At 42.6% G+C, this 24,567-nt stretch overlaps 1 protein-coding gene across 1 annotated transcript in view; it reads right to left on the reverse strand.

Annotated features, from left to right (window-relative positions):
• The window catches only part of arhgap21b (Rho GTPase activating protein 21b), a 64,082-nt gene that overhangs the window by 26,728 nt on the left and 12,787 nt on the right, over positions 1–24,567 (reverse strand). Inside the window, 5 exon segments of the mRNA XM_042084754.1 lie at positions 3,809–3,863; positions 3,952–4,030; positions 4,217–4,309; positions 10,359–10,380; positions 11,395–11,568. Coding sequence (XP_041940688.1) covers positions 3,809–3,863; positions 3,952–4,030; positions 4,217–4,309; positions 10,359–10,380; positions 11,395–11,568 — 423 coding nt within the window.

A 24,567-nucleotide genomic window follows, 5' to 3' on the forward strand; every position in this document is an offset into this window, starting at 1 on the left:
AAAGCAAGTGGTGTTTACGCAACAGGATTTTTTTTTTTCTCTAAATTATTTTATTTTGTAATTCCAACATTGCCAAGGCAACATTAACAATGGTGGTGTAACACGATTGCCATATTCCCATTTAGATGGAAATTCAATTCTTTTTCCGGCTAATTTCCTCTGGGCAGCCGGCATTTCAGCTTCCATTCCTCTTTGTGACAGGCCCGAGCCTGGGGTCAATTAGCGCCCAGCTTAGAGACGTGCCCGGCACAGCCCACAGAGACGCTTCCCCTATTGATCACCCACAAAAGAACGGGGATTCTAAACGCCACATTGATCGATCTTCGAAGGTCTGCCCGCCACATCATTCATGAATAAAACAAAGGGCCTTGTCCATGACCCAAGACGCCTCCGGATAGTCCATTTGCACGGACCTGCAAGAGGGCTGCGAGGCTAACCTTGGCCAGGTGTAATTCTGCGAGGAGGGCTATATTTAGAAGATAGTGGAAGTATTAAGATGTTTGATGAATAATACACAGCCGCTCAGATGCCCTTCACTTGTGCCCCTCACAAATACCCAAATAAGCTGCAGATCAGTGATCTCTGCGGTCACAGCAGGAGAGGATTTGGCAGAGGCCTATGTATGTCACAGAAAAGAAGCTCGGATGGAATAAAACCCTAACCCCCCCCCCCCCCCCCCCCCCCCCCAAAAAAAAAATCAGCTACTCCTTCAGTCTCTCAATCCCGCTACTCAGACAGATGTTTGCAAGGGTGCAGGACAAAAGCAAAAGGGGAGCTTCAATGTCCAAAGACAGAAGACCAAGGACCCAAAGGGGATGTGTGAAACTACAGGAAATTGCACACCAACGCCCTCTGGCCTGCAGTCACCCCACCCAGACAAACAGACACCGAGAGCCATCTCTCATTTTAGGGGCCATTACACCAGAGAGAAGAGCAGACTCCAGGGATTGGCTTAGCCATCACAGGGTTGTATAGTGCAAAAACAAAAACAGTCCAGCACTCATTATGCAACCAACACAGCAGCCTCAGACCAGTTACGTTAGTCAGAAGTGATGAGAAGAGAAGAGAGGCAGAGGAAGCTGTGGAAGACAAAAGTCCTTCCTCGCCTGCATCTCAGTGCTCCAGCCATGTTAACGGCAGGTAGTGGAACTGAGCATTAAATATGGATAGGCTTTAAAAAACACTGTTCATATGCTTCCAAAGTAATGTGGGCTGAAACAATTTACTGTGCTTCAGACCCGGGGACAGTGCTGCACGCAGGCTGCATGCGTTGGGTCAAAGAGAGAGAAAGAGAAGAGAAGAGAAGAGAAGAGAAGAGAAGAGAAAAGCAGAGAGGGGGAGAGAAAATACATTTAAAGAAGAAAAAAGGAAAGCACTAAACTTTCACCACACCCCTGCTGTGTTCACGTTAGGAGCGGCACAGCGGGATCTTGGCTTGTTATCAAAAATGATGGCCCCCAAAGAGTGATTTTTGTCTATTAATAGCTGTTTCAGTGACTGTTTGTGGAGGCACTGTTACCCCCACTGCCTTACAGCACGGCTCACTACCTACCCCGCTGGCACAGACCTGTTGTGCTGGCTTGGCCTATTGGGACCAAGAGGAGTCACTCGGGGACAGAACGCATCCACTTTCAGAGAGAGAGAGTACAAAGTAGGCCAGAGTGTTTTTATGAGTCTGTCAGTGCAAGAAGTAAAAAGGGGAGACATCACACAGACAAACTTGTAGGCGGCCCAAAGTGAGTCTGTAGCTGGCCTTCATAAGCCAACTTTGGTGTATTGTTTAAGGGTGAAGGACTGCCCAGGTGTGAGGGGGGCAATGCAAGACTGTTCCACCGGTTACTGACAACCACAGGCTGCATATCTGGGAAACCAGAGCGTTTAAATAACACCACACTGTGCTTCCAGTTGAGCAGTAGAGATAGATGAGACATGTTAATTAGCACAGTGACAGAGCATAACTCTGGAGCTGGCAACCCAGATTTACACTCAGTATTTCAAAGGGGACAGCATGGAGTTTGTAAACACAACACCTTCTCTCGCTACGGCTTCACTGGGCTTCAAGAGTCCCCAGTCAAATGAGCCAGACTATATTAAAGACTCAGAGCCTCAATACCAGACCCAGGGAATTAAAGGTACAGTCTACAATTCTGGTGAAATTCCACCTCAACAGCCAAAGTACAACCCTTGCTTCCATTCTTCTGATGCAACACGGCTGGTTACAAATATGTATGCCTCAGTCCGAGCAGCTAAGCTTCCAAAGACTGTGTACAAAACACCAAAGAATAAATATTTCCAGAACAAACAGACCATATGGGACAATTAAGTATATTGGTTTAGAATCACAGATGACCTTAGAACGGCCTGCACCCTGTGGCATCAGGGTTCATGGGACCTCCTAGAGTCTGAATCTCACACACCGCACTATGCCATGTCCTACACATGGTAGCACCTGAAGAGAAACCTAACGAAGTGGCAAAGTGGTGTGTCCTGGTGTTTCATGTTAGACAGGCTGTCCGCAGGCGAGTTATAATGAGAAAAAGACCCATATTCATAAACTGCTGCGTGAGCGAGGGCACCCAAATCTGGCAGGAAGACTGGGACTTGCAGACTGGAGTCCAGGGCCTGATAGCAGTATAGATGCCCAAGAGGAGGTGAAGCTGGGCCTGACCAAGTCTCTGAAGCCGGACAAGTGCCCATATGCCAAGCTCCTGCTGGCATTACCCGAGACAGCCTGCCATGGGCATAACACAGCTAGTGGGACCAACAGCACCGACCATTCACTTCACTGCCAATCTAAAAGGCACTACAGCAAGGTGTTGAAGTGAATCTTTTGAAAGCCTGGGATCGCCGAGACAGGAAGGTTGCATAACAGAACAGTCCGTGCTGAATTTCCTCCAGATGTTAGGACTGAAGAATATTTTTCCCTTAAACACTTCAGCTTACACCCCCTCTACCCCTCTAAATATGAAGGGATGCTGAGAGGGTAGAGAACAATTTCTCTGTGAGGCCAGAGGAGCCATTTAGCAAAACTTTCCTAATGAAGATACAGGATATGCGCTTGCAGCTGGGAGCATATAAATTTAAGAACCAAAACCACATTTCTGTAACTGAAACAGGGTCATTTTGAGTGACTGTGAGCCAACAAAAAGGCATTGTGAAGAATCAGCAAAAGGCTTACTGAAACAGACCGTTGACTTCTGAGAAAGGAATGATGCTGCGCATCATAAGACCGGGTGAGAGAGTGAGCGAGCGGGCGAGCAAGCGCAGAAAGTTTTAGAGCAGCGAAATGTGAAGTGTCCTCCAGCAGCAGCAGCAGCAGCAGCAGCAGGGCCCATATTGAGGTCAGCTGTGATTGAGCTCCAGCACTGAAGGACGAGCTCCGGCTGCAGTGGCCTCGTTAGGAGCCCCAGATAGAGCTCCAAGGTGCGGAGGAAGAGAGGAGAGGAGGGGGGTGGGGGGGGCACGGAGCAGCCAGTTCTCTTTCCTCACATGTCTCAGATGTTCTAGCACGCTCAAGGGACGAGCAGGCCACTGCAGCCTACCCTTCAGTGGAGGCCACTCTGGGACCATCATGAAATGGGCTTCAGGTTATTTTACAGTGGTTTGGAGGACAGTCCACAAAAGGCCAGGCGGACAGCAGTAACTTTAAGGATGGACTGAGGGCATCATTACATGTTCATGTTACCTCATCTAAAGGTTTGTATATATGACAAGACCTGCAAGTGCACAACTGAAGATAACAAGGCCTATTCAACCCAAAACCCAGCTTCAACAAACAGGCTTGTGACTGCATTTCTACAAAACTTACCAGCTGCAGAATGTCCTCATCTTTTGGCATTACACACAGTTCCAGGAATGTTTCGCTGCAACAGACAAGAAATGTCACTGAATGCCTTCACAGTGTCAAAAGGCAAATAAACAATTGAGTTCAAGTTCTTGAGAAAGTCTTACCTGTTCTGTATCAAGGCTATCACCTGTGTGTAAGTCTTGCCAATAATGCTCTCTCCATTCACTTTGACTATACGGTCCCCTGCAGAGAGAAAAAATGAGTGACACTGCGTTAAGTGGAGTTGAAAAGCCAGAGTGGTATCAATGAACTGAAGAACAATGAGCTTCCTTTTGAAACTTTGTTTCTTTGGGTTCAGTTTACAGTAAGAAATCTAAGTGTCCTTGTGTGTGTACTGTGTGTGTGTGTGTGTGTGTGTGTGTGTGTTACCTGTGCAGAGACCAGCTCCATGTGCTGGTCCACCTTCCTTCACTTGCTTCACAAAGATTGTGTCCATTGGCTCCAGCCTGTTGCGCGGTCTCCCTGGCAACCAGAAAGCAGCAGTGTCACAAGCAGCCAACACGCAGCTGCAAATAACTCAAGTCATGTGACCCTCTGACAGGAAAAATACAAAATCCATCTCTCATTGTTTACCTATTCAAAAACAACCCCATTATTGTATTGCAAATACCACAGCAAACACACCACGTTATGAAATCCAGTTCCTACAGATTCCAAAGTGTCTTAAGACTTCCCTCATACGCCCAGTGACATCACCTCTACAGGTCTCTGACAAACACCACTCACAATTAACGAAGCAATTAATGAAGCTCAACAAATATTCAGTGATGCGACACAAGGCCCAATAAACAGTTTTCCAGCTAAATTCAAACCAGTCAAACTGGTTCTCTTTGTAAACATACTACTTAGGACTACCCATGTAGATGGGTCTGCCATCAGCTCAGCACAGCACTTAAGAGGTGTTCAAATATGCTCTGCATTCTAAAGAGCTTTGCATATATGGCTCCAAATGATATGCGTTGACACTTTCAGTCACTTGCCAACGCATAGCGGTGCTAAAATGTTCAAGCGCTGACAAGCAGCCAATAAACAATGGATTTAATTGAGCGACACCAACAAAAATAGAGCAGTCGCAATCTACAAGGCAGCAGCGAAAAGGTTTGGCGGTGGTGTGTGGAGTTGTACTGGAAACTATGGAATCTAATGTACATCGACTGTCGAAAGCGGAGTGTGTCGCTCTCATGACAGAAGCTATGTGCGAAGGTCTTAAGGACAATGAAAAATAGTATCAATTCAGAGACACCTAACAGACCTGTGGCCTGGCCTTGGACGAAAAAGAGGGAACAAACCAAGAGAATGAGAGGGCCAAACAAGAGAGGAGAAAGAGAGAGAGAGAAAAAAAAAGTCTGTGCAGTGGCTCTTACAGTGTTTTCTTTTTAATGAGTGGCACAGTGAGTTGAAGAAAGCTCATGAATAGGGACAGGGGTGATTAAGAGGGGAGGGAGACAGTCTTACCCTGCCAGCTTGCTTCTGGAGCTGTGGGACATGAATGGGGTTTGGCATCAAGTAGACCTGTTTGCTTATATTACCCCCATCTCCTAGCAGCTGTCTACATGAGTGACGTGTGTGCGGGGGGGTATTTTACATTGAAAAACAAAACGTGTGTAAGAGCTTACATGTATGACGTTACTGCATTACTGGTAAGTAACATTGTTTTCAGGCATAAGCCTAAGCCAACTCAAACCCCATCCCTAATGAATACTGAATATCCATCCACACAATGTGGTGTGTGTGGAAAACAAGGTTATGCTTAATACGGTTCATTGCTGTTCATTGCAGTTCATTGCACTGGCGTGAGAGAGAGAGAAAGAGAGAGAGAGAAAGAGAGAGAGAGAGAGAGAGAAAGAGAAAGAGAAAGAGAGGAGAGAGAGAGAGAGAAAGAGAGAGAGAGAAAGAGAGAGAGAGAGAGAGAAAGAGAAAGAGAAAGAGAGAGAGAGAGAGAGAGAGAGAGAGAGAGAGAGAGAGAGAGGAGAGAGAGAGAGAGAGAGAGAGAGAGAGAGCGCGCTTTGTAGTGTGGGTGGGTGTTCAGTGGAGCTGCTTTCCAGTGGAGAACAGGGAGAGGGCCAAAAGGTAGAGTGAGTTTAAGGAGAGAGAACGCAGTGGTGGGGAGGCCACTGGCTTATGTCATTGTGAATCACTTCTGAGGCCATTACTCATCATCAAAAGGTCACTGGGTCTACAGGGCATTACGTCTTAGCTAGGTGCTAAAACAGGAAAAACCTGAGAGCAACATAGCGTTTTGGCTACATGTAACAGAGTAATACACGTATGGACCTGAGTACATACAGTCTCTTCATTACATAACAGCTGAATAACACAGAATACCAACCTCTCTCAGCACTCAGCATTACGCTTATAAGGTCTAACCGTGATAAAACAAAGATTTTATATAACCAAATGAGTTCATTAAAAATGGCCAAAGGGCATAGGGCACTGTGCTTTCACACCTACTCTCTGCATCAGTTTAATTTAATCCAACCTAATAGTTTGATGGATCAGTGTAAACCGAGTGGCTGCGCAATGAAAGTACAACAGTCACAGCAACAAATACTTATCAATCTCAGGTTGACTTTTAATAACAGCAATATTGATGCAGAACTATTTAATTAGAAACTTTAATTAAATTCTTTAAATCAAAGATTTTAAGAGTCTATAAACCAGATGTCACAGATGGCAATTGCAAGGTCATTCAGATGCTGTTTAGTAACCCCTATTTAGTCTGTTGTATTCCAATACACTGAGATGTGAGATGTCTTCACCCACCAAAACCAACCAACCGTGACCTAAACTAATATTTGTGCATTTTGGCTTTTAGTCTCAAACTACACTTTTGATATGTCTTTCATTGACACAACCAACAACGCCATGCCTACAATTCCACATTTAATTGTGAGTACACAGTTCCCATTACTAAAATCTATGGCTACTTCCAGGTCTGCTTTGCTAAGATCATTTGGCCTCTGCATACTATTCTGTAAAAGCCCAGTGGCCTAAACAGCACACCTGTCAAAATAAGGCCCTGCTGGTAGGCCAAGCTCAAACCAGGTCAGCACCTGACATATTTACATAGCAGTGGGCCACGTCACTCCTCTTTGATGTCGTCGGCGGCTGGGTGAGCTGCTGCCTCTTAACCCACTCAGCCCAACAGCAGAGGGCACCATCCCTGTGCGCGTGTGTGCTCGCAACACTGGAAACAGAGACTGCACATCAGAGCACTGACAACAGTGACCGTCACCTGTAAAAGCCCACCTCTGACACTGGCCAGTGTGCACACCTCACCCCCACCCCCCAGGGTCCAGCTGCTCAGTCCAGGGATGTGTGCAGCAGGCCCCGGGCCACATTGTTGGCTCCATTTTGCTTTGGGAGGCAGAAGCCGCCTGCCGTGTGAGACAAAGGGATTCCCGGGTGGCATTCACGGTGCCCTGGGATTCCCTGCGTGTCAGCTGAATCCCAGAGGAGAGAGGGCCACTGTAGCCATGCCACGCCACGCCACGCGTGCAGCATGGACTTCTACCACGTGGGCCAAAAACTACAGATCAACCTGTTAGCCATCCACAGTCGGCTGTGATGTCATTTTTTTTCTTCACAGTTTCAAATGAAAACTCCTTACTTTAAAAAGTTGACATAATCATGGAGCCAATCGATATCTACACTAAGTTTTTTTTCCACTATAGGCTGATGCAAAAGGATGCATGTGCTATCGGTTAAGTCAAAACTTTACACTGGATAACAGCCCACAGTAGTGCTACAGTGACATGGCCTGACCCCAACCAATCCATATATTTCACAGTCAATACGCTGACGTGAAGCAATGCACAATACCTACACACTACACACACACACAGTCACTGCTCCACTCCCCTCCCGCCCACACACACATCTTCACTGTCATCACTCCACAATACATCATACATACAGTACTCTGCTTGCAATAGTAAGTCCCTGCCCCCCACCCCCCCCCCCCCCCCCTACATACACAGCACATTATTTCATCAGGAAGCTTCTCCAACACACATCCCCAACATACTTACAGCACACTGCCCACACACACACACACAGTCACTGCTCCACTCCCCTCCCGCCCACACACACACATCTTCACTGTCATCACTCACATACATCATACATCCAGTACTCTGCTTGCAATAGTAAGTCCCTGCCCCCCCCCCAATACACAGCACATTGTCTCATGAGGAAAGCTTCCCCAACACACATATTGCACACTGCCCTCTCCCCACATACACAGCGACACTATCCCATCTCCCCTGTCATCCCCCCAACACACACACCAAGACCCCTGGCAGTTGGGTTAGCCCCTTGAGCCGTGGATCTGCCCAAGGTTTCTTCCTTGGTAAGGGAGTTTTTCCTTGCCCCTGTTGCTCTTGGGTGGCTCCTTGTTGGTGCCCCCCACCCAATCCCAATCCTCCCCCACCTTTTTTATGCAGCCCTTGCCACTTAATCTACTAAACCCCCCCCCCCCATTAATGCACAAATAGGCTGACACCAGACATAATTTCACTGCATTTCTTACTTCCAGTAACTATATGCATGTGACAATAAACTTCCTTGTATCCTTGTACAATGAAATTGAGCTGGTATAGACCCTTTCAACAATAAAAACAAAAACAATGCTTGAACGTTCTATTTGGTTCCCAATCTACTTCCTCTGCATTAAGATAACATATGGAATGTTAAAACGGAAGCCTTGTGGGGCCAACTATGATGCTGATAATGGAACTCTTGAAAGGGTCTACAGACCATGTCAAGAAATTCTGGCTGTGATGAAGATCATAACCATCATCTTTTATAAACATTATCTTTTACTTTTTACTGTTCTATATTTGAATAATGCAGGCCTAGTCTGTACTGTTCTGAAAGGCGGGTCATACATTATCTGAACTAGGTCCCATTTCTAAACTATTTTAACTTAACTAAGTTATTTTCTAAAACAAAACCATGCCACAATATGACTTATCAGAATTGACCCCACAGTCACTCATTCATAATACCAACTGTTTCAACCCCTGGTTGAGGTGGACCGTTCTCAGCTGAGCTTAGCGATGCCTTGATGACCTTTAGCCTGACAGTTCACAGACATGGTTTAAAGTGCCCCCACACCCACTGTTGCCACAGCAACCACTCCAAATGAGATGAATATGTGCCACCACATACACACACAGACACACACACACAGCCATGTTGCCAACTCTTTGACATCAAAAGTAAAGTACAGTTATAAGATGCAGGCAAAGCTGCATTTACCCTGCAGCCACCCAACCACAATAGGCCCTTTCCCACCAAAGGAATTTTTAATATCCAAGAACCCACTAAGAATGTTTTTGTGCCATAGAATATTGCCCTTCTTTGGTTATTCAGAGATAGTTCTGGGTTAAATTCTAACGATATACCCATATGCAACAATGCATCAGTACATAGGCAAATACTGTTTCACTTCATATTTCATAAGGACCTGTTAAGTGTTCATTAGTAGCAAAAATTGCTACAACGACCATTTCATAAACTCTCTTTTGCAGGCATTCCCAAGATAACTTCACTTAAAACGAATGTGAGTGTGAGAACATGCCAGTTTTACCCCACCCCCTTACTTAAGTTAAAAGGTCAATAAAATAATCTAAAAAACATGACCATCATAGCCTTAAAGCCCAAGCACTACAGCAATTCATGGGGGAAAAAAACACTTCAAGCGGCTATCGTGGCTGTCTGCCTGAGAGAGATACAGGAGTGAGATATTGACGCACTTTGGGCAGTGTGAATCTCACAGCTGGTCAGTGTGAATAAATATCTAGGTCTCGCCTCTGGACATGACATTGATTCTGTGCATGGCCTAAATAACTGTGTTCCCCTGTTTGATAATGCAGGTGAGATTTACGAGACAAGGCCCAGCTCGACACATATGAATTTAGCTCTCAACTAGCTGACGTTGCAGGGCTCAGAAATGAAGATCCAATCAAAACAAGTGCTACCATCAACAACAGCCTGACTAGACTAAACAGTTGGAGAAGAATACACAAACATTTTGCAGCAAGACATTGCAAATCTGATATCAGGCCAGCTCACTGCACAGAACACTGTAGTGTCAGTTGGAGTGACATTAGCAATGGTCAACAGGCAATGGTCACCCAACAATAACTTCACTTTTGAGCTCGAGTGGTTATTGCAAAGGCAAAAATAAAACAATGAATGTCTCTATGTATCCTCGGTGAAGGGGTGCTTCCTGAAATGTCTCAACAGGTCAACAGTTCACCAACACGGAAGAAAAAAAGGCAAAAGGAGGAAAGCAGGCTAGCCGATTCACTTGTGTTTGGCATAGTAAGCTAAAATCCTCCACAACACAGGAAGCAACTAGGACAAGATACTGCTGTGTTGGTCAGCCAGGCATACTGAGCACAGTGCAGTATAGGCAGGACTATGGAGCTAAAACTGACCCATCATTAATCAGAGATTGCAATACAAAACTTAGTTTAGTGAGTATGTGGAGTAGTCAGCTTACCTCTATTCCCGAGCTCTTCACCCTACAAAAGGTAAAAAATGAAAAGAAAGGGGAATAATTATGTAATTTAAATCAGAAACAGAGCTTCAGACAAGAATGACAGATTGCACAGGGAAACTTTAAGTATGTAGTGCTTGAGACAATACTCCGGTTTAAATGACAAACATTACCCAGCCATGTAGCATGCTGGTATCATAGTGTCTCAGTTCAACTTGAGAGGATATCTGCCCCAGGACCTAACTGCTCTAGCACAGCTTGTAACACTTAAACATTTAGTTATAGGCATTTAGTGACGGGAGACAAAATACTATTGACAAAAATGAAAACTACTTCAAATGTTAACTGACAAATTGTCCAAATAGATCATAATGCCCTGCTGATATTTGTTACATGCATCAGGGAGATATCTTGACCCAGATCTTTCTGTTATCATCCACAAGTAAAGCGTGGAAATTAGCATTCTTCACCTTAAGCCAACCTTTAAAGAGACAGCTCTCTGATCCACTATCACTGCAGCATTCCAAACAGGGTGTGACTCTTAAAAGTGAGCTCTCAACTAAGGCTGAATCAGTTGAGGTAAATATCTAACTGTGATATTTCTGACAGTTATTGCGATTGCAATTTGATTTACGATATCATTTTTTGAAATTCAAGCTCTATAATACATTTAAAAATAACTCTGAAATAAGGGCAAGACAAGCCCTATTTCTGCTTCCCTTTTTTGCTGTACATTCATTGTATTGCTACCTATGGGGCTTTTTTAAATGTTGGTACATTTTGGTACATCATGTTGCCTTAATAGCAAATTACTCCCAACTAACCAGAGTGGTAAGCAGTACATTTAAATGGGGCCTCCGCAATTTGTTAATTGCATTAGTTCAATGCAATTTCGATCAAAAATAGATTACCATCTTTCAGCCCTAGTCTCAACTGCATTTCATGACTCAGTGGACGAGGTTTGCAAAGGTGGCAGTGAGTTTAGTGGTGGTGGGGGGCTAGAAGGGCTGGAGGGAACGATGGCGTGCAGCACACTCACCTGGAGGGAGGAATGCACAGCAGACTCGGGCGGGTACACGATGAAGTGGCGCAGGGTGAAGCCGAAGCCCTGAGCGGTGCGTCGGAGGTGCAGTGTTTTGGGGCCCGGCCAGGAAAAGGACTCCTCCTCCAACTGGAACAGACTCGCCATGGGGTCGCCCTGCTCTGCACCATCCTGCAGACGCACACAGGGGGGGGAAGAAGAATGTCATATTACCTTTCAGTTAAGACAAGAGATCATAATTAAGGTTTCAACACTCAATAAAAATGGGATCAACTTGATGACAACAAGGCTTTAGGAACACTTCAAAAACGTGCTTTTGGTTTAGGTGCGGGCGACAAAGCCAGGTACAATTACACAGAGCTTTTCTGCACAACTACTGTGCTACAGGTTTGACAGAACACGTAAACTGCCAAATTTTTTTGCCTTGAATCATACACTTAACCTTACAGCATAGGTCTTCTTAACCAGTTGTTATTTAAAGGGCTTGTTATTTAAAGGGCTTTCAGATATAACCTCCGGAGTATATGTGGAGGTTTGTCAAACGGAGGTCCTACCCTTCGGATGATTCAGATATGATGCTAACCTGCGGACCTTATACGGACCTATGTGTGAACGACATATCGTAACTCCCCCAATTATCACCACTTTTGTTCGAAAATTCTAAAACTTTGAAAAAACATCATTGAAAAAATTATGTTTTTTAACACTTCAAAATAACTAAATGAACCTTACATTTTTCAGTAGCCATAGGTGTGAACAAAATTTGAACAAAATCTGGTTTGGTTCTTAACTTTTTACTACATTTACTGCCTGAAATATCTGATTTTGTTTACCACGCTCTGAGTTATTGTGCTGGCTTGATGGGTCCCCTATTTATGCCGTTTCAACAGCACATGAACGGTTAAACCGAGAATTCTAGTCATGAAATTAAAATTCCACTGGAGCTCCAAGCGGATGTGTACACGCAGCCTTACAACACTGTTTACAGCTCTTTGAGGTCACGGTAAAATGTCATTTTTGGTACATAGCTAATTTAGATACACCTATGGTGTGGGTGCTTGCATTTCTTTAGGAATCCGCCGTATTGGTTTGTACAGAAATGGATATTAAGTGATACATACACACAAGACGGCAGAAATACGGGACCGACGGTAATAGGGGGAGTTCCGATACAAGCACATTGAGGGGCGGGGGCTTGCAGAGTTCACAAGAGGCGAGATATGACGCAGAATATATGCGGCCGCTGTCACAGCTGCTGTTTTTGTTTACAAAATGTATGCATTATGTAGGCTAAAGAAGAAAAATCTATTGTGCGTAGGCTAATACTTGAAGTAGTCACGTATGTGTGCATACTTGAAGCTGACCTACAGTATTTGTATGCGTGTTCCAAATAAACACATTTATCTGTTTTCAACGTTATGGAGCAGAATTACTTGGCTATGGAACCCCAAATCTGGTTTGTGTTGGAGAGAGCATGCACAAACTTTATGGTAGGCTACCAGTCAATTCAGTAGGCTAACTCAAGACTTCCAGGCCATCAAATACAACGTTTTTAAACAACAAACAATATACTAACATAAGAGTTTAGTGGTTCGTTTTTTCATGGTTTATGTTTCTAAAAGCATCCTCTCCCCATGTGTCTATTGCATTTACGTAAGGAGCTTGGAACAAAGTTGGGTTTTCTTCGTTTTCATTTTGTCTAGGCTCAACAAATATCGGGCTCAGCAGTGAGGTCATGAGAAGGCTATCAATGAACAGAAAACCTACCGTGTTGGCTAACAATTTATTAAATACTCCTGTTATTGTTGTCAACGACGTCGTTGTAGGCTACTGCCTTTTCAGCGCCTTAATTCTGCTTATGATTTGGTCTTTTGAATTCCTTTGACCTTGCGATGCGGTTGTAGGCTACATCAACGCGTCGCTCTCTTGCCGTTCCCTTCATGTGTTCTATCACAATGCTGTCTGCCCTCATGGACTCCGTGTTGCCTGCATCTTTCCAGGTCGGAGATTTTCTCTATGCCACTCCATCATGACACTTAAGTCAGATTAAAGTGCCCCCACCACATGGACGGACGAAAGAAACGTCACCGACACGCCCTCTCACTAGGTGTGAATTTTAACCACATGTTCTACGCTTCGTTCAGACACAGCACATTTGCATAATGTCCGGAGGAAATACTAGGACGGGGGCAGTAGAACAACCGGCTAAGTTCGCACTTCCATATGACCGTTTATGTTGTTCAGACATACGGCCCCACCGTTTAACATCAGCAGAACCTCCGGTCTTACACGTATGTCTGAAAACCCTATTACATTTCAAGGCACAATGAAATGTGACCATCCTGATCACACCAGATCCAGTCCAGTCAGCTGCCATCTGGGTCACCCACAATTCCACCCGGTGACCTCACAGGCATCGGGATTTTGGCGTCACCGCGTCAGAAAGCCTTGGGAACAGGCCTGGGGCTCTGCTCCCTGGCTGTCTGCATACACGGCTGCACACATGGCTCTGTTTACAGAGTATTTATAGCCTCACACCTACACCGAGGCTCACACCCAGACCAGTGTGGCCAAACCTCAAATCCCAACTCGGTGGAGCACTGAGCACCCCCCGCCCTCCTCTAAGCTCTTTTGCTTTCTCTCGTCGTCACTTGGCACCCCTGACTAGTCAAATGGCCACCTTTTCTAACTCATAACTGAGCCTCCGACAGTTGAGGTATGACGGGGCACGCAAACACACACACGCTTATGCCTAAAAAGTAGTGTGCGCAGTAGCCAAAATCCCAGCTTAATCTGCTAGTCCTACTTTTGGGAGATTTGAGGTTGCAAAGCTTGAGAGTACGATTTCCTGCTGAAAAGCCCCAAGCAGCCGTGGCTGCGAGTCAAAACAAGTCTGAGTAAACTGCTAGTCCACAGGCCTGTCTGCCTCTAGGAGGAACAGAAAGAGCAAGTTGTATTGCCATTTATTGCAGGTTTGTGGATGGGCCTGGTCTTGAGTAGCAGTGGAGATTTTTGGAGTAGATTCTCTAATGTTATGTTGGCCTGCATTACTCCAATACAAGAAAATCACCTTCCACCAGCTCATTATCTTGCAAGAGCTACGCTGGAACTGATAAAAAACCCACAACTTTTGCACCATTTGCAAAATCCTTGAGCCCTATTTGAAGAACATCTACTTCAGTTTTGACATAAAGTGTTCATATAAAGGTAAATATAGGGAAATATAGTTGTATAGAGCATGAATCTAAGCATATCACTCCACAAATCACAAACAACTTAATGGGGAATTGACTAATCAGATATTCTGTTTGACTTGAAGAACAAGTTTCTGTCAGTCTTAGTTATGACATATGTTTTGTGGCCTCTGTAAGTAGTCACTGCAAAAATTACAACCTTGTGAATTCTGACATGAGCAGGCCTCTCTACAGTACATAGCTGGGGGATGGTTGATGTATGACTGGTTATTTATTACCAGTAAGGCTAATCCAGTCTTTTATGGGACCAGAACTGCATTACAAGGACACTAGTGTGAATCATACTTGAAAAATACAGTACCCTCCAGAATTATTGGCACCTTTGGTAATGTTTGGTGATGATTCATTGTACTCTCACTATGAAAACAACAAGGAAAAATCCAACTTTGAAGGGAAGAAAATGTATTCTGAGAAAAAAGAAAATCTCATAAAGAAATACATTTTTTTAACGAAAACACGTTGCTCACAATTATTGGCACCCCTAGAACAGAAACATTTCTAATTTTAACTTTGTTAAGTTAATCAGAGTGTCCCCCAAGTCCCCCAAACAATCTTCAAAAGTGACCTCACTGCTAATAGCTTATTTAGACGGCATGCTAGGTAAACGCCTGTCTAGTCATTTAATTATCAATGTAAACAGTAGGAGTTACCGAATGGTACAGTGACTTTGTCTGGAAGAGTGGTCTATTGTCAGATGAAATGAAAATTACGCTCTTTGGCTAGGAACACTTTAGGTGTGTTTGGCGTACATAGAAGAATGACTATACTGAAAAGAACCCCATACTTAATGAGAATTATGGTGGAGAGGCTGTGCTATTGTGGGGCTGTTTTTATTCCCAAAGGCCTTGGGAATCTAATTAAGGTGCATGGTATCACAAACAACATGAAAAACCTGAACAGTTTTAAAGGAAATCTGTCAATCTCCGCCAAGATACTAAACGTTGGTCATGATTGGATCATATATCAGTTCAATGAACCAAAACAAACGTCCAGATCAAAGCAAATATGGTTTACTGAACGCAAAATCAAGCTTCGGCCATTGCCATCTCAGTCCCCTGATTTAAACTCCATAGAAAAACAGTGGGGTGAGTCAATAAGGAGAATGCACAAGTGTGGACCTAGGAATCTGGACGATCTGGGAAGATTTTGTAAAGACCAACAGTCTTAAATCTCTTGCTTTGTATTCTCCATCTCTATGGGGCATAAAAAAAAAAGGTTTGGTTCCTGTTGGTTGTCAGTTGAGGCCATGGGTCGGTAGGGAATGTTTTTTTTTTTTTTTCCACAGTGGCAGTAAGGGATAGGTAGAAAATCAGTCCCTCCAGGATTTCACAAGGTTTTTTGAGACAGTTGTGACCTAAAATGCCTGGATGGAAGTTGCGGTGTTTTTAGATGTTTCTTGTGGAGAAATTGCGGGAGGAAGTAAAAATTGCAAAAATAGTTGCGTTTTTTTTTTTTTTTTTTTTAATTTAGGGCAATTAAGGTTAGTAAGACCAAAATCACACTGATAATCTTGATGCTTATTAAAAAAGGATAATCAAAGGTAAACAGTAAGGATTACAGAAAATCAAAGTAGGCCTACTTTATTTGTGAAAATGCTTTGACTGAGGTAATTCACAAAGCAGTATAACCTTTCGTAGAACTGTCCAAAAAAGACAGTCACCTAAAGAGATGGAATCATGTCATATGTTTCAATACATTTATATATTTTGTAATTCATATTAAGTTCATATCTTTTTAATAATTCATAGTCTGTGGACTGCATAATTGCTAATAGCCAAGTAAGTATCTAGTAATTTCATATTGATTTAAACTATTTGACTACACTTCTGTTTAATGTTATTACATTGGTGGTGTACGTCTAATTGACTGCCTGCCCCTTTAAGAACGTGAGAGTAGCCTAATTACATTTCTGAGTGGATTGGAAGGCTTGCATCTCACTGTGTTCGGAGTGTAAATCACTTTTTGCATAGTGCATTACGATATGTGGATGCAATTGGGAATGTCTTCTATGTCATTAGTTAAAATAAATGTTAAAAAACAACTCGAATGAAATCATTCTTGGATCATAGAAAAGGTAAATGTCTTGCAATTTTATAAATTTCTATGATTTTGGTAGCACTACTCAAACTAAGCCCACAAGCTAGCAAACATGACATAAGCTAAAAGGACATATCCAGGTAAACGTTTGCCAATGGGTTGCATAGCCTACTATGTCAGTAAACCAAGTAGGCCTTAATTAACTTACTTTCATAGCCTAGGTAGGTTAGCAACACTTTGGTGTCATATGCAAAAGGTGCAGAAGTAAGTGTGCCATCTGCTGAAGTAAGTGCGAGGGACTGTTGTGGTAGGTGAAATTTCACGGTGAAACTACGATGATTGGTCAAATTTGCGAAGTTGCGGTGTTTGGACAAAATTGCGAGTGCCTTGGTAAGTGACGAAAACAATCGTCTTCATGAACAGCTGTGCATAGGCTACTTTGTAAAAGAGAGAATACGCTCATCCCTATACATAACGCAAGGGGTAATTAATGTAATTATAGTTCGCCTTTTATTTGTAGATTTATTTAATGTAGCCTAGACTATTTAGTGTTATTTCTTTCCCAAGCTCATAAAATAAATTTGGGTCGCACATAAATTGACAGGGTCGGTCGGAAACCGGAACCCAAGAAATTTTTTTTTTATGGATGGATGGATGGATACTTTATTGATCCCCAGGGGAAATTCAAGGTCTCAGCAGCATACAGACAACACAAACACATTCTTAACAGCAGAAAGAGTAATTAAAGTATATAATATAAAAACACAACTAAGCAATAAGAACAGTAGAAGATAAAGAATATGCTAAATATACTAAAATACAAATTATACTAACTAACACTTAATCTAAATCAATTTTAAAAACAGTATCCACATAGTGGTGATTAATCAGAGGCGCTTGCAATGACTGAGGCAGGGACTGAGCCTGTGAAGAAGGTATTATAAGCAGGGGTGCCAATAATTGTGAGCAACATGTTTTTGTAAAACATATTTATATGATATTTTCCTTTTTCTCCCTTCAAGGTTGAATTTTTCCTATTTGTTTTCATTGTGAGATTACAATAAATCACCAACAGATTATTTTTTATACCAGATTTTAGTCAATTTTAGCATGGGGTGCCAATAATTCTGGAGGGTACTGTATAAAGCCATCTTTTAACCATTGTTCGTGCAGAAACTTATCCAGCCAACTTCAGTTTATGGTTACAGTATGACCTAGGGATGGACTGATCAGTTTCAAATGGCAGTTAATAACATCATGAATAGTAAACCAGAAATATAAAGTCTGGCAAACTGTAATGACACCAATAGTAGCCTACAGTAATAGTGGCAGCAACTGGCTAGTTGTGCATTATGTGCGCACCACGTCTCAATCCAAGAAATTAAAGTAAACACAATGGATCGGCCCATGGAACTGCTCAAATTTCCGATCCCCCGATCCAACCATTTTGTCAATATCAGGGCCGATAGCCGACAAAATATTGGATTGGTGCACCCCTAGTATGACCTGAAGTTTTGCCTTGTGTGAACAAAGACGTCATTACCCTCTATTTTACCAAAACCCATTTGATTATTAGAGGCCTCACAATGTTATGCCACTCCAGAGTTCAGGCTCACACTCCTAAGATAAAGAGCTGCGATAAAAACGCTATCAGTGGCCAAGTTTTAGCCTATTTTTCTGCCTCTTTCTAATTGGACAAACTATTTCTAATGGCTGTGAATGTATTTACTCTGGAAAATGTTCTAAAACTACACCCAACCCAGCTGAAATGGAGCAGAAACGGACAAGGCCTTAGGAAACCCATGGAGAAAAAAAAAAAAAAAATGGAAACACCAAGAGAAGTTGCCCCATCAGTGGTGCTCAAGTAGAGTTCAAATTGGCCGTGTGAGATCGGCACACAAACATCTTATCTCTGGTATCAGAGCGTAGCCTGTCCTGCTGTGGGTCGACATCCGTTACGGCAGCAGACACACACACGCGCTATAATTAAACAGCAGAGTAGACTCCAGCGGAATTCCCTGCAGCACTTTTCACTGGAGGACACGACGGGGCACTGCTTGGCCATTCCAAACAGACGCGTGCCGAGCAGGTCTGCCGTTACCAGTCGTGTACTTAACGGCGTGGTGACAGACCCAGTCACCCAAGCCAATAAATTCCAGGCCAACACCTCCCCAGCTACCCACACCCCTGCAAACGGTCCGCTCCCGAAATACCACCTCTGGATTGACCCATGTGTGCAGTCCTCACATGGACAATATAAAGAGTTGCACATATACTTCACAAGAGAGCTGAGTGACAACTATGAAACAGAGACAAAGCAATGACAAAGACCTGAATCATAGCCTATAGTTGGGCCCATGACATGATCAAATAAAAGTTGGGTTAAAATGGCTTGATATTATTTTTATTTTTTTTGAGCTTGTTTACAACATGAAACACATTTCTGCTATGCAGAGGCTTGCCATGTAAAAGCCATACTGCACAACTGGGCTGTTCATATAGCCTTACTTAACTTACTTAACTAACTTGACTGAAATGTCAAATCATCAATTTCAATGATCATCAGCCCACTCTTGACCAGAGTAAGAGGAGCTTCATACTAGTAGACACGGTCCTGTGTGGATACCTTCTTCACTTTCGACATGACCACAGCATTTGTTTCGAAGCCTATGCAAACGAACCAAGCCCATGTTACATAACCCTGTCTTTAAGCGAGAAGCTAAGCCATTCAGTTCACAGCTGTATCATGACTAGGGCTGGGACAACGCGTTGACGTAATCGATGACATCGACGCAAAATATGCGCGTCGATTCATTAAGCATAATGTGTGCCGCTAAATATTTTGAATTTTACACCTTCAGTGTTTCCCATATGTTAACTAATCTGTGGCTGGTGGCCACGAAATCATTGAGCTGTGCTTTTTACGCACGCAGCCTTTCCTTGCCCTGGCCACTCTCTCTTGTAACAAGCCCGCTGCTCCTCCTCTGCATGTGCATTTAACAAAATATTCACGATTGTTGAAGGATTGTTGTTGCAACATAGAAGCATTGCATAGAACACGGTGGGCTAAATTGCTATTAAATCCGCTTAGCATCGTGACCATGCTGGCAAATTTGTTCAAAACTGCTGCATTAAAGTTAACTCTGCTAAGGTCTCATCACAACATAGTAGCCTACATTGAGGAGACCAAACTAAGTTAAGTTATGCAATCAAGCAGTATCTCAAAGCTAACGTTAGAATACTGTTCGGATGTCAAGTTTAGCATGCTTACTTACATTTGCTTGTCAATTTCGTTACTCATGCAGGGCTAATTTTATTGACTCTGAATGTTTGCAAAATCCCAATGTAAATGGAAAAGTGTTTTCCAAGACTCAAAAGTGCTTGTCCCAAGGAGAAGTAGGCTACGAACCGTTATTTGAACTAACTACGTTATGAATTGCATTCACACATCAGCAGCGTTTTAACGGCGTTAAAGGGAAACTTGGCAGGATTTCCCCCTCTGCTGGAGAAATTGTGCATTATGCTATTTCAAACTGTGGGAAAAGGTAAACGATAAAGCACATGGATTTGTTTACAAGCTAGCGAACGGTTAGCATAAGTGTGGCAGAACTATGTGGATGTTACAAGGTAAGAAACACGATTTAAAATTAGTTTCTTGTTTCTCACTTCTCTTTCCGGGACGGTAGTCTCAATGTTGCAAGGTTGGTTTTTCGCCTGAGGACGCTAGGCGCAGCGGGGAAAGTCACCATTTTCACCGGAACAGGTCATTTAACCATCCAAATGATTTCTAAACGGGTTTATTACATAGACAGTAAAAGAAATGGACGAACAGACTCCGTCGTTTTCAATGGGAGGGCACTGAGTCAAATAGAACGATTTTTCAGTTGGTCCCCCCAGTACTGCGCAGCCTCACACTTAACTTCGTGACGTTAGCCATAGAACTGAATCTTGTAACTCATATGATAGATACACAGAAATTCTTCTCACATTTCCTTCGCCTTCAAAGTCATCAAAGTTAAACATTTATTTATGTATTATTATTAATATCATCCTCACCAAGTCGTGTTAATGTTGAAGCTACCATACATGATCATCTTCAAAAACAGTCATGCTAAAACAAAACAAAAAAGTTATAGCCTTGAAGCTATTTTCTTTCCACTTTTCCGACCTACGGTCAATCCATCGAAAACCTCTGAAATGATTACTGCCGTTTTTTTTTTTTTTTTTTTAAATTAGGTTTACTTTTTAATTATTATTAGGTTGCCTCTGTGTAATGCTTTACCTTAACATACGGTCGTGTATGCTAGGTTTTGCTTACGAGTTACCGTCATAGACAGGAAGGTGGACTGAGCTTCTTATCCAAACAATACGGTGATCTCCCTACGGCGCGAAAGAGAGATTACCTCAAAGCTAGCTTCCCTCCAACCGAACAAGCTAACCATTCTTCTTACGGGTAACCAACGTTACGGACGAGGTAGTGGAGTCTGTTTTGCCTTTGTAGTGTTTATGTTGATTACACAAAAGCTACAATATCAGCACAGGATATATGTTATATGAAGTTATGGTATTTCAAAAAAATCCTAGAATGAATGGACTTCTATGGGAGTTAGCAGAGAGGTGGTCCCTCCAGCCTACGTCGATTCTTCTACTTCCGGGAATTCGCCTGCCCCCTTGGTTTATTACGTTGAAATAGTTGCCACGTTCCCCTTTAATGTTAATTGCAGGGATTCCCTCACGAACGTCGTCTTAAAGCAGTGGTCCCCAAACTTTTTCTTCCGAGGGCCAGCTCAAAATGCCTGGCTCTAAGAGAGGGCCAGAGACTCGGAGTATATCAGTAACCATAAATAGCTTAGTGCTGTAAACAGTCTACCTTAGTTGAATATTCCATTACATGTAATCATAGGCTACTGTAATACCATTGCTAGCTGTGTTTATATTGCCATCATGCCATATCAGTGTAAAATGTAGTTCAAATGAAATATTCAAAATGTGTGAACGCTGAACTCTTTGCATACACAGCTCAAATTGTGAACAAGCAATATCCTACAAATAATTTAAAGTTCTCAAACTAAGAGAGTTTTATTAAGTGCTGGCAAAAACTTCTGAAATGACCACTTTCACTCACCTGATGAGAACTTTGTGAATTGTGAATTTGTATGAACATTTGAACGAGTGGATATAAAATAGAAATAATTATCCCAGAAAGTCCCAGAAATATGACTTAAATAGAAATTAGTTAGTTATTAGCAATTCATTGATAAACTTTTAGAATACTTTGAGCACTTTGAACACATTGTTTGCAAGTAGGCCTACATTTCATTCCGTTTTCGATGGCAAACGCGAAACAGCGCCAAAACAACCACTAGTGGACAAAAAGAGTATTACACGTGTACTGTCTCGCTATAGAGAATGAATGGGGGAATTACGGAGGTTATAGTTTGACGATGACATACTCCCATGCGGGGCAGATGCTATATACCACGGACATGTTTTGGGGGGCCACCCAAAATTAACTGAATGCTACCTCTGACTAAGAATGCATTACTTTGCACTTGTATAGTCTTTTATTTTGGAATCTTAAGAGCAATAAACATATATTCCAAATTGGTTTGTTTTCAATTGGAAAATGTTAAGGAATTCATGTTTTTTTCATTCAGATATGGAAATCAACATGTATACGTTGCTATTAGTCAATTAATGGGGAGATAATCGAATCGAACTGAAAAAATGAATTGTTAGATTAATCGATGCATCGAAAAAATAATCGCTAGATTAATCGTTTAAAAAATAATCGTTTATCCCAGCCCTAATCATGACTTAAAAAAAAATAAAAAAAACATGCGCGCATGAGTGCACATGCATGCTGACACACACACACACAGACTCACACAAAGTTCAAAGAAAAGTCGCAACACCCTAATCAACCGAAGTCACCCGCCTGACAATAGCAGCATTCTGAAAAGTGCACCATGAATCACAACCAGACTCTGAACTGCAGCTGAGGCCTCACAATCCTTCCCTGTCCTTATCACTGCAACAGCAAATCACATCTTATCTACTTATGAAAATAGCCTACAACACAGGCCAATGGAATCTGCACTGGGAGTTTTGCATATTGAGAATAGAAAATGCAATCTGCAAACATGATTTTGGAGTGAAGGCAGGACATGTTTTGCTAACTTTACTTCAGGCCAAAGTGAAAGTGTCTGAGACGGGACTGGAATACCAGGCCACACAACAGCTCTGTATCAGCACGTTAGGCAACATACTAAAGCCTACGCACAGCCATTTCAGGGAGTTTTGAGCCACAGTTCTCTTATGTGGGAGACTTAGGAAATTCATTCAAGTGGGCAGAGAAGCAGAGGATGTTCTCATTCCAGGCAAATAAGACAGAAAATCTCAACATGGAATTAACGCTGCCGTTTAACATGAGACAAGATATCAGCATAACATGGAGGGAGAGAGAGAGAGAGAGAGAGCGAGAGAGAGCGAGAGAGAGAGATTAGCTAAATACAGTCAGAGATGAAGACAGGGTCATTTAGTGTACCCTATCCAATATCTCTTGCCACCTGGCAACACACCGAGCGCTTCAAGTGAGCCTACAGGCTGGCTGCGTCCTCAGGAGAAACAAACACTCCACAACTAGTGCTCTTTCATTAAGACTCTTTCATAACAGTCCTCTCTGCTATCTCCAGATGGCATTATTTAGTTATCCACAGCAGAAGGAAGACAAGACGACTCCATCAAGGGAAGATTTTTACCACTCTCACACTAAGTAGAGCAAAAGAGGAAACAGCGTGCTTTTTGGAAGGTTAAAAACACCGGAGCTCAAAGTTGCCCATTGAGCCATCGTTGATCCAAAGCTGGATGAAACTGAACTCATAACGGAACTTCATGGAGAGTAAATATTCCATGGAGAGTAAATATTCCCAAGGCAGTCAATGTACTAAAGCTAAAAAAGTATGTTAAGGCGCTCCAACAGTCCCTAAACCTAGCCTACATAAATGCCATATTCTTGTTACACCCAAAGAATGTCAGAGGACAATCAAGACTGGACAAACAGGAAGAAACCTTATTAAACTTTTATTAAAACCCAGTTTGTGAAACCAGACATGGCGGAAGAGTTGAAATGAAGACATTTCCTTGGGAAAACAGAAAATCATGATAGGCCACCAGAATGGACCATGTAAGGCAGATCCCCTCATAACCACACCCAAGGTACTTATTATTATTAAGATGAAAGACTTCAATCGTCATGGTTTTTAAGTTAAGCTGCCACATTTACAATGTGGTTAGGCTTTTTATATCACGACCACCCAACCAAGTCTTCCCATACATAGCAATTTCTAAATGCAGATTAGAAAACAATAGTAAAGGATTTAAAGGTTAAGGAAGTGGTCTGTGTATTATTATCTGTAAATTATATAGGCTATCAATAAAAGCATGTTTGAAATTTGACTTCTGTATTCAGTGGGGAGCTATTCAGGGTAGACTATTCAATGTCTGGGATCTATGTTAACAGTAGTATACCAATTGAGGCAGAAAGAAATAGAAACTCTTACATACTTCAATATTTGTTTATTCATTTGTTGTTTATTTATTTATGGTCATATCCTCATCGCAATACTAAACAATGTCCCTGTACATTGCAGACTTCCCTTATAAAACAAACCTACTGCACAGTGTGCAAAGTTGTGTACATGCGCTGTGCATGTGTGTTTTCACAGTCTCCCTGAACCCCTGCACACTAGACTGTATTTGCAAAACAAACTCCCTTTAGGCACTCATGCAAAGCAAAAACACTCACCTTGGTCCAACCCACCACTCAAAGAAAGTCACAAAGGCCACACTGCCATAGACATAGTCTTGAAATACCAAG

This window comes from Alosa sapidissima, chromosome 1, assembly GCF_018492685.1.
Source record: "Alosa sapidissima isolate fAloSap1 chromosome 1, fAloSap1.pri, whole genome shotgun sequence".
NCBI classification, from domain to species: domain Eukaryota; kingdom Metazoa; phylum Chordata; class Actinopteri; order Clupeiformes; family Clupeidae; genus Alosa; species Alosa sapidissima.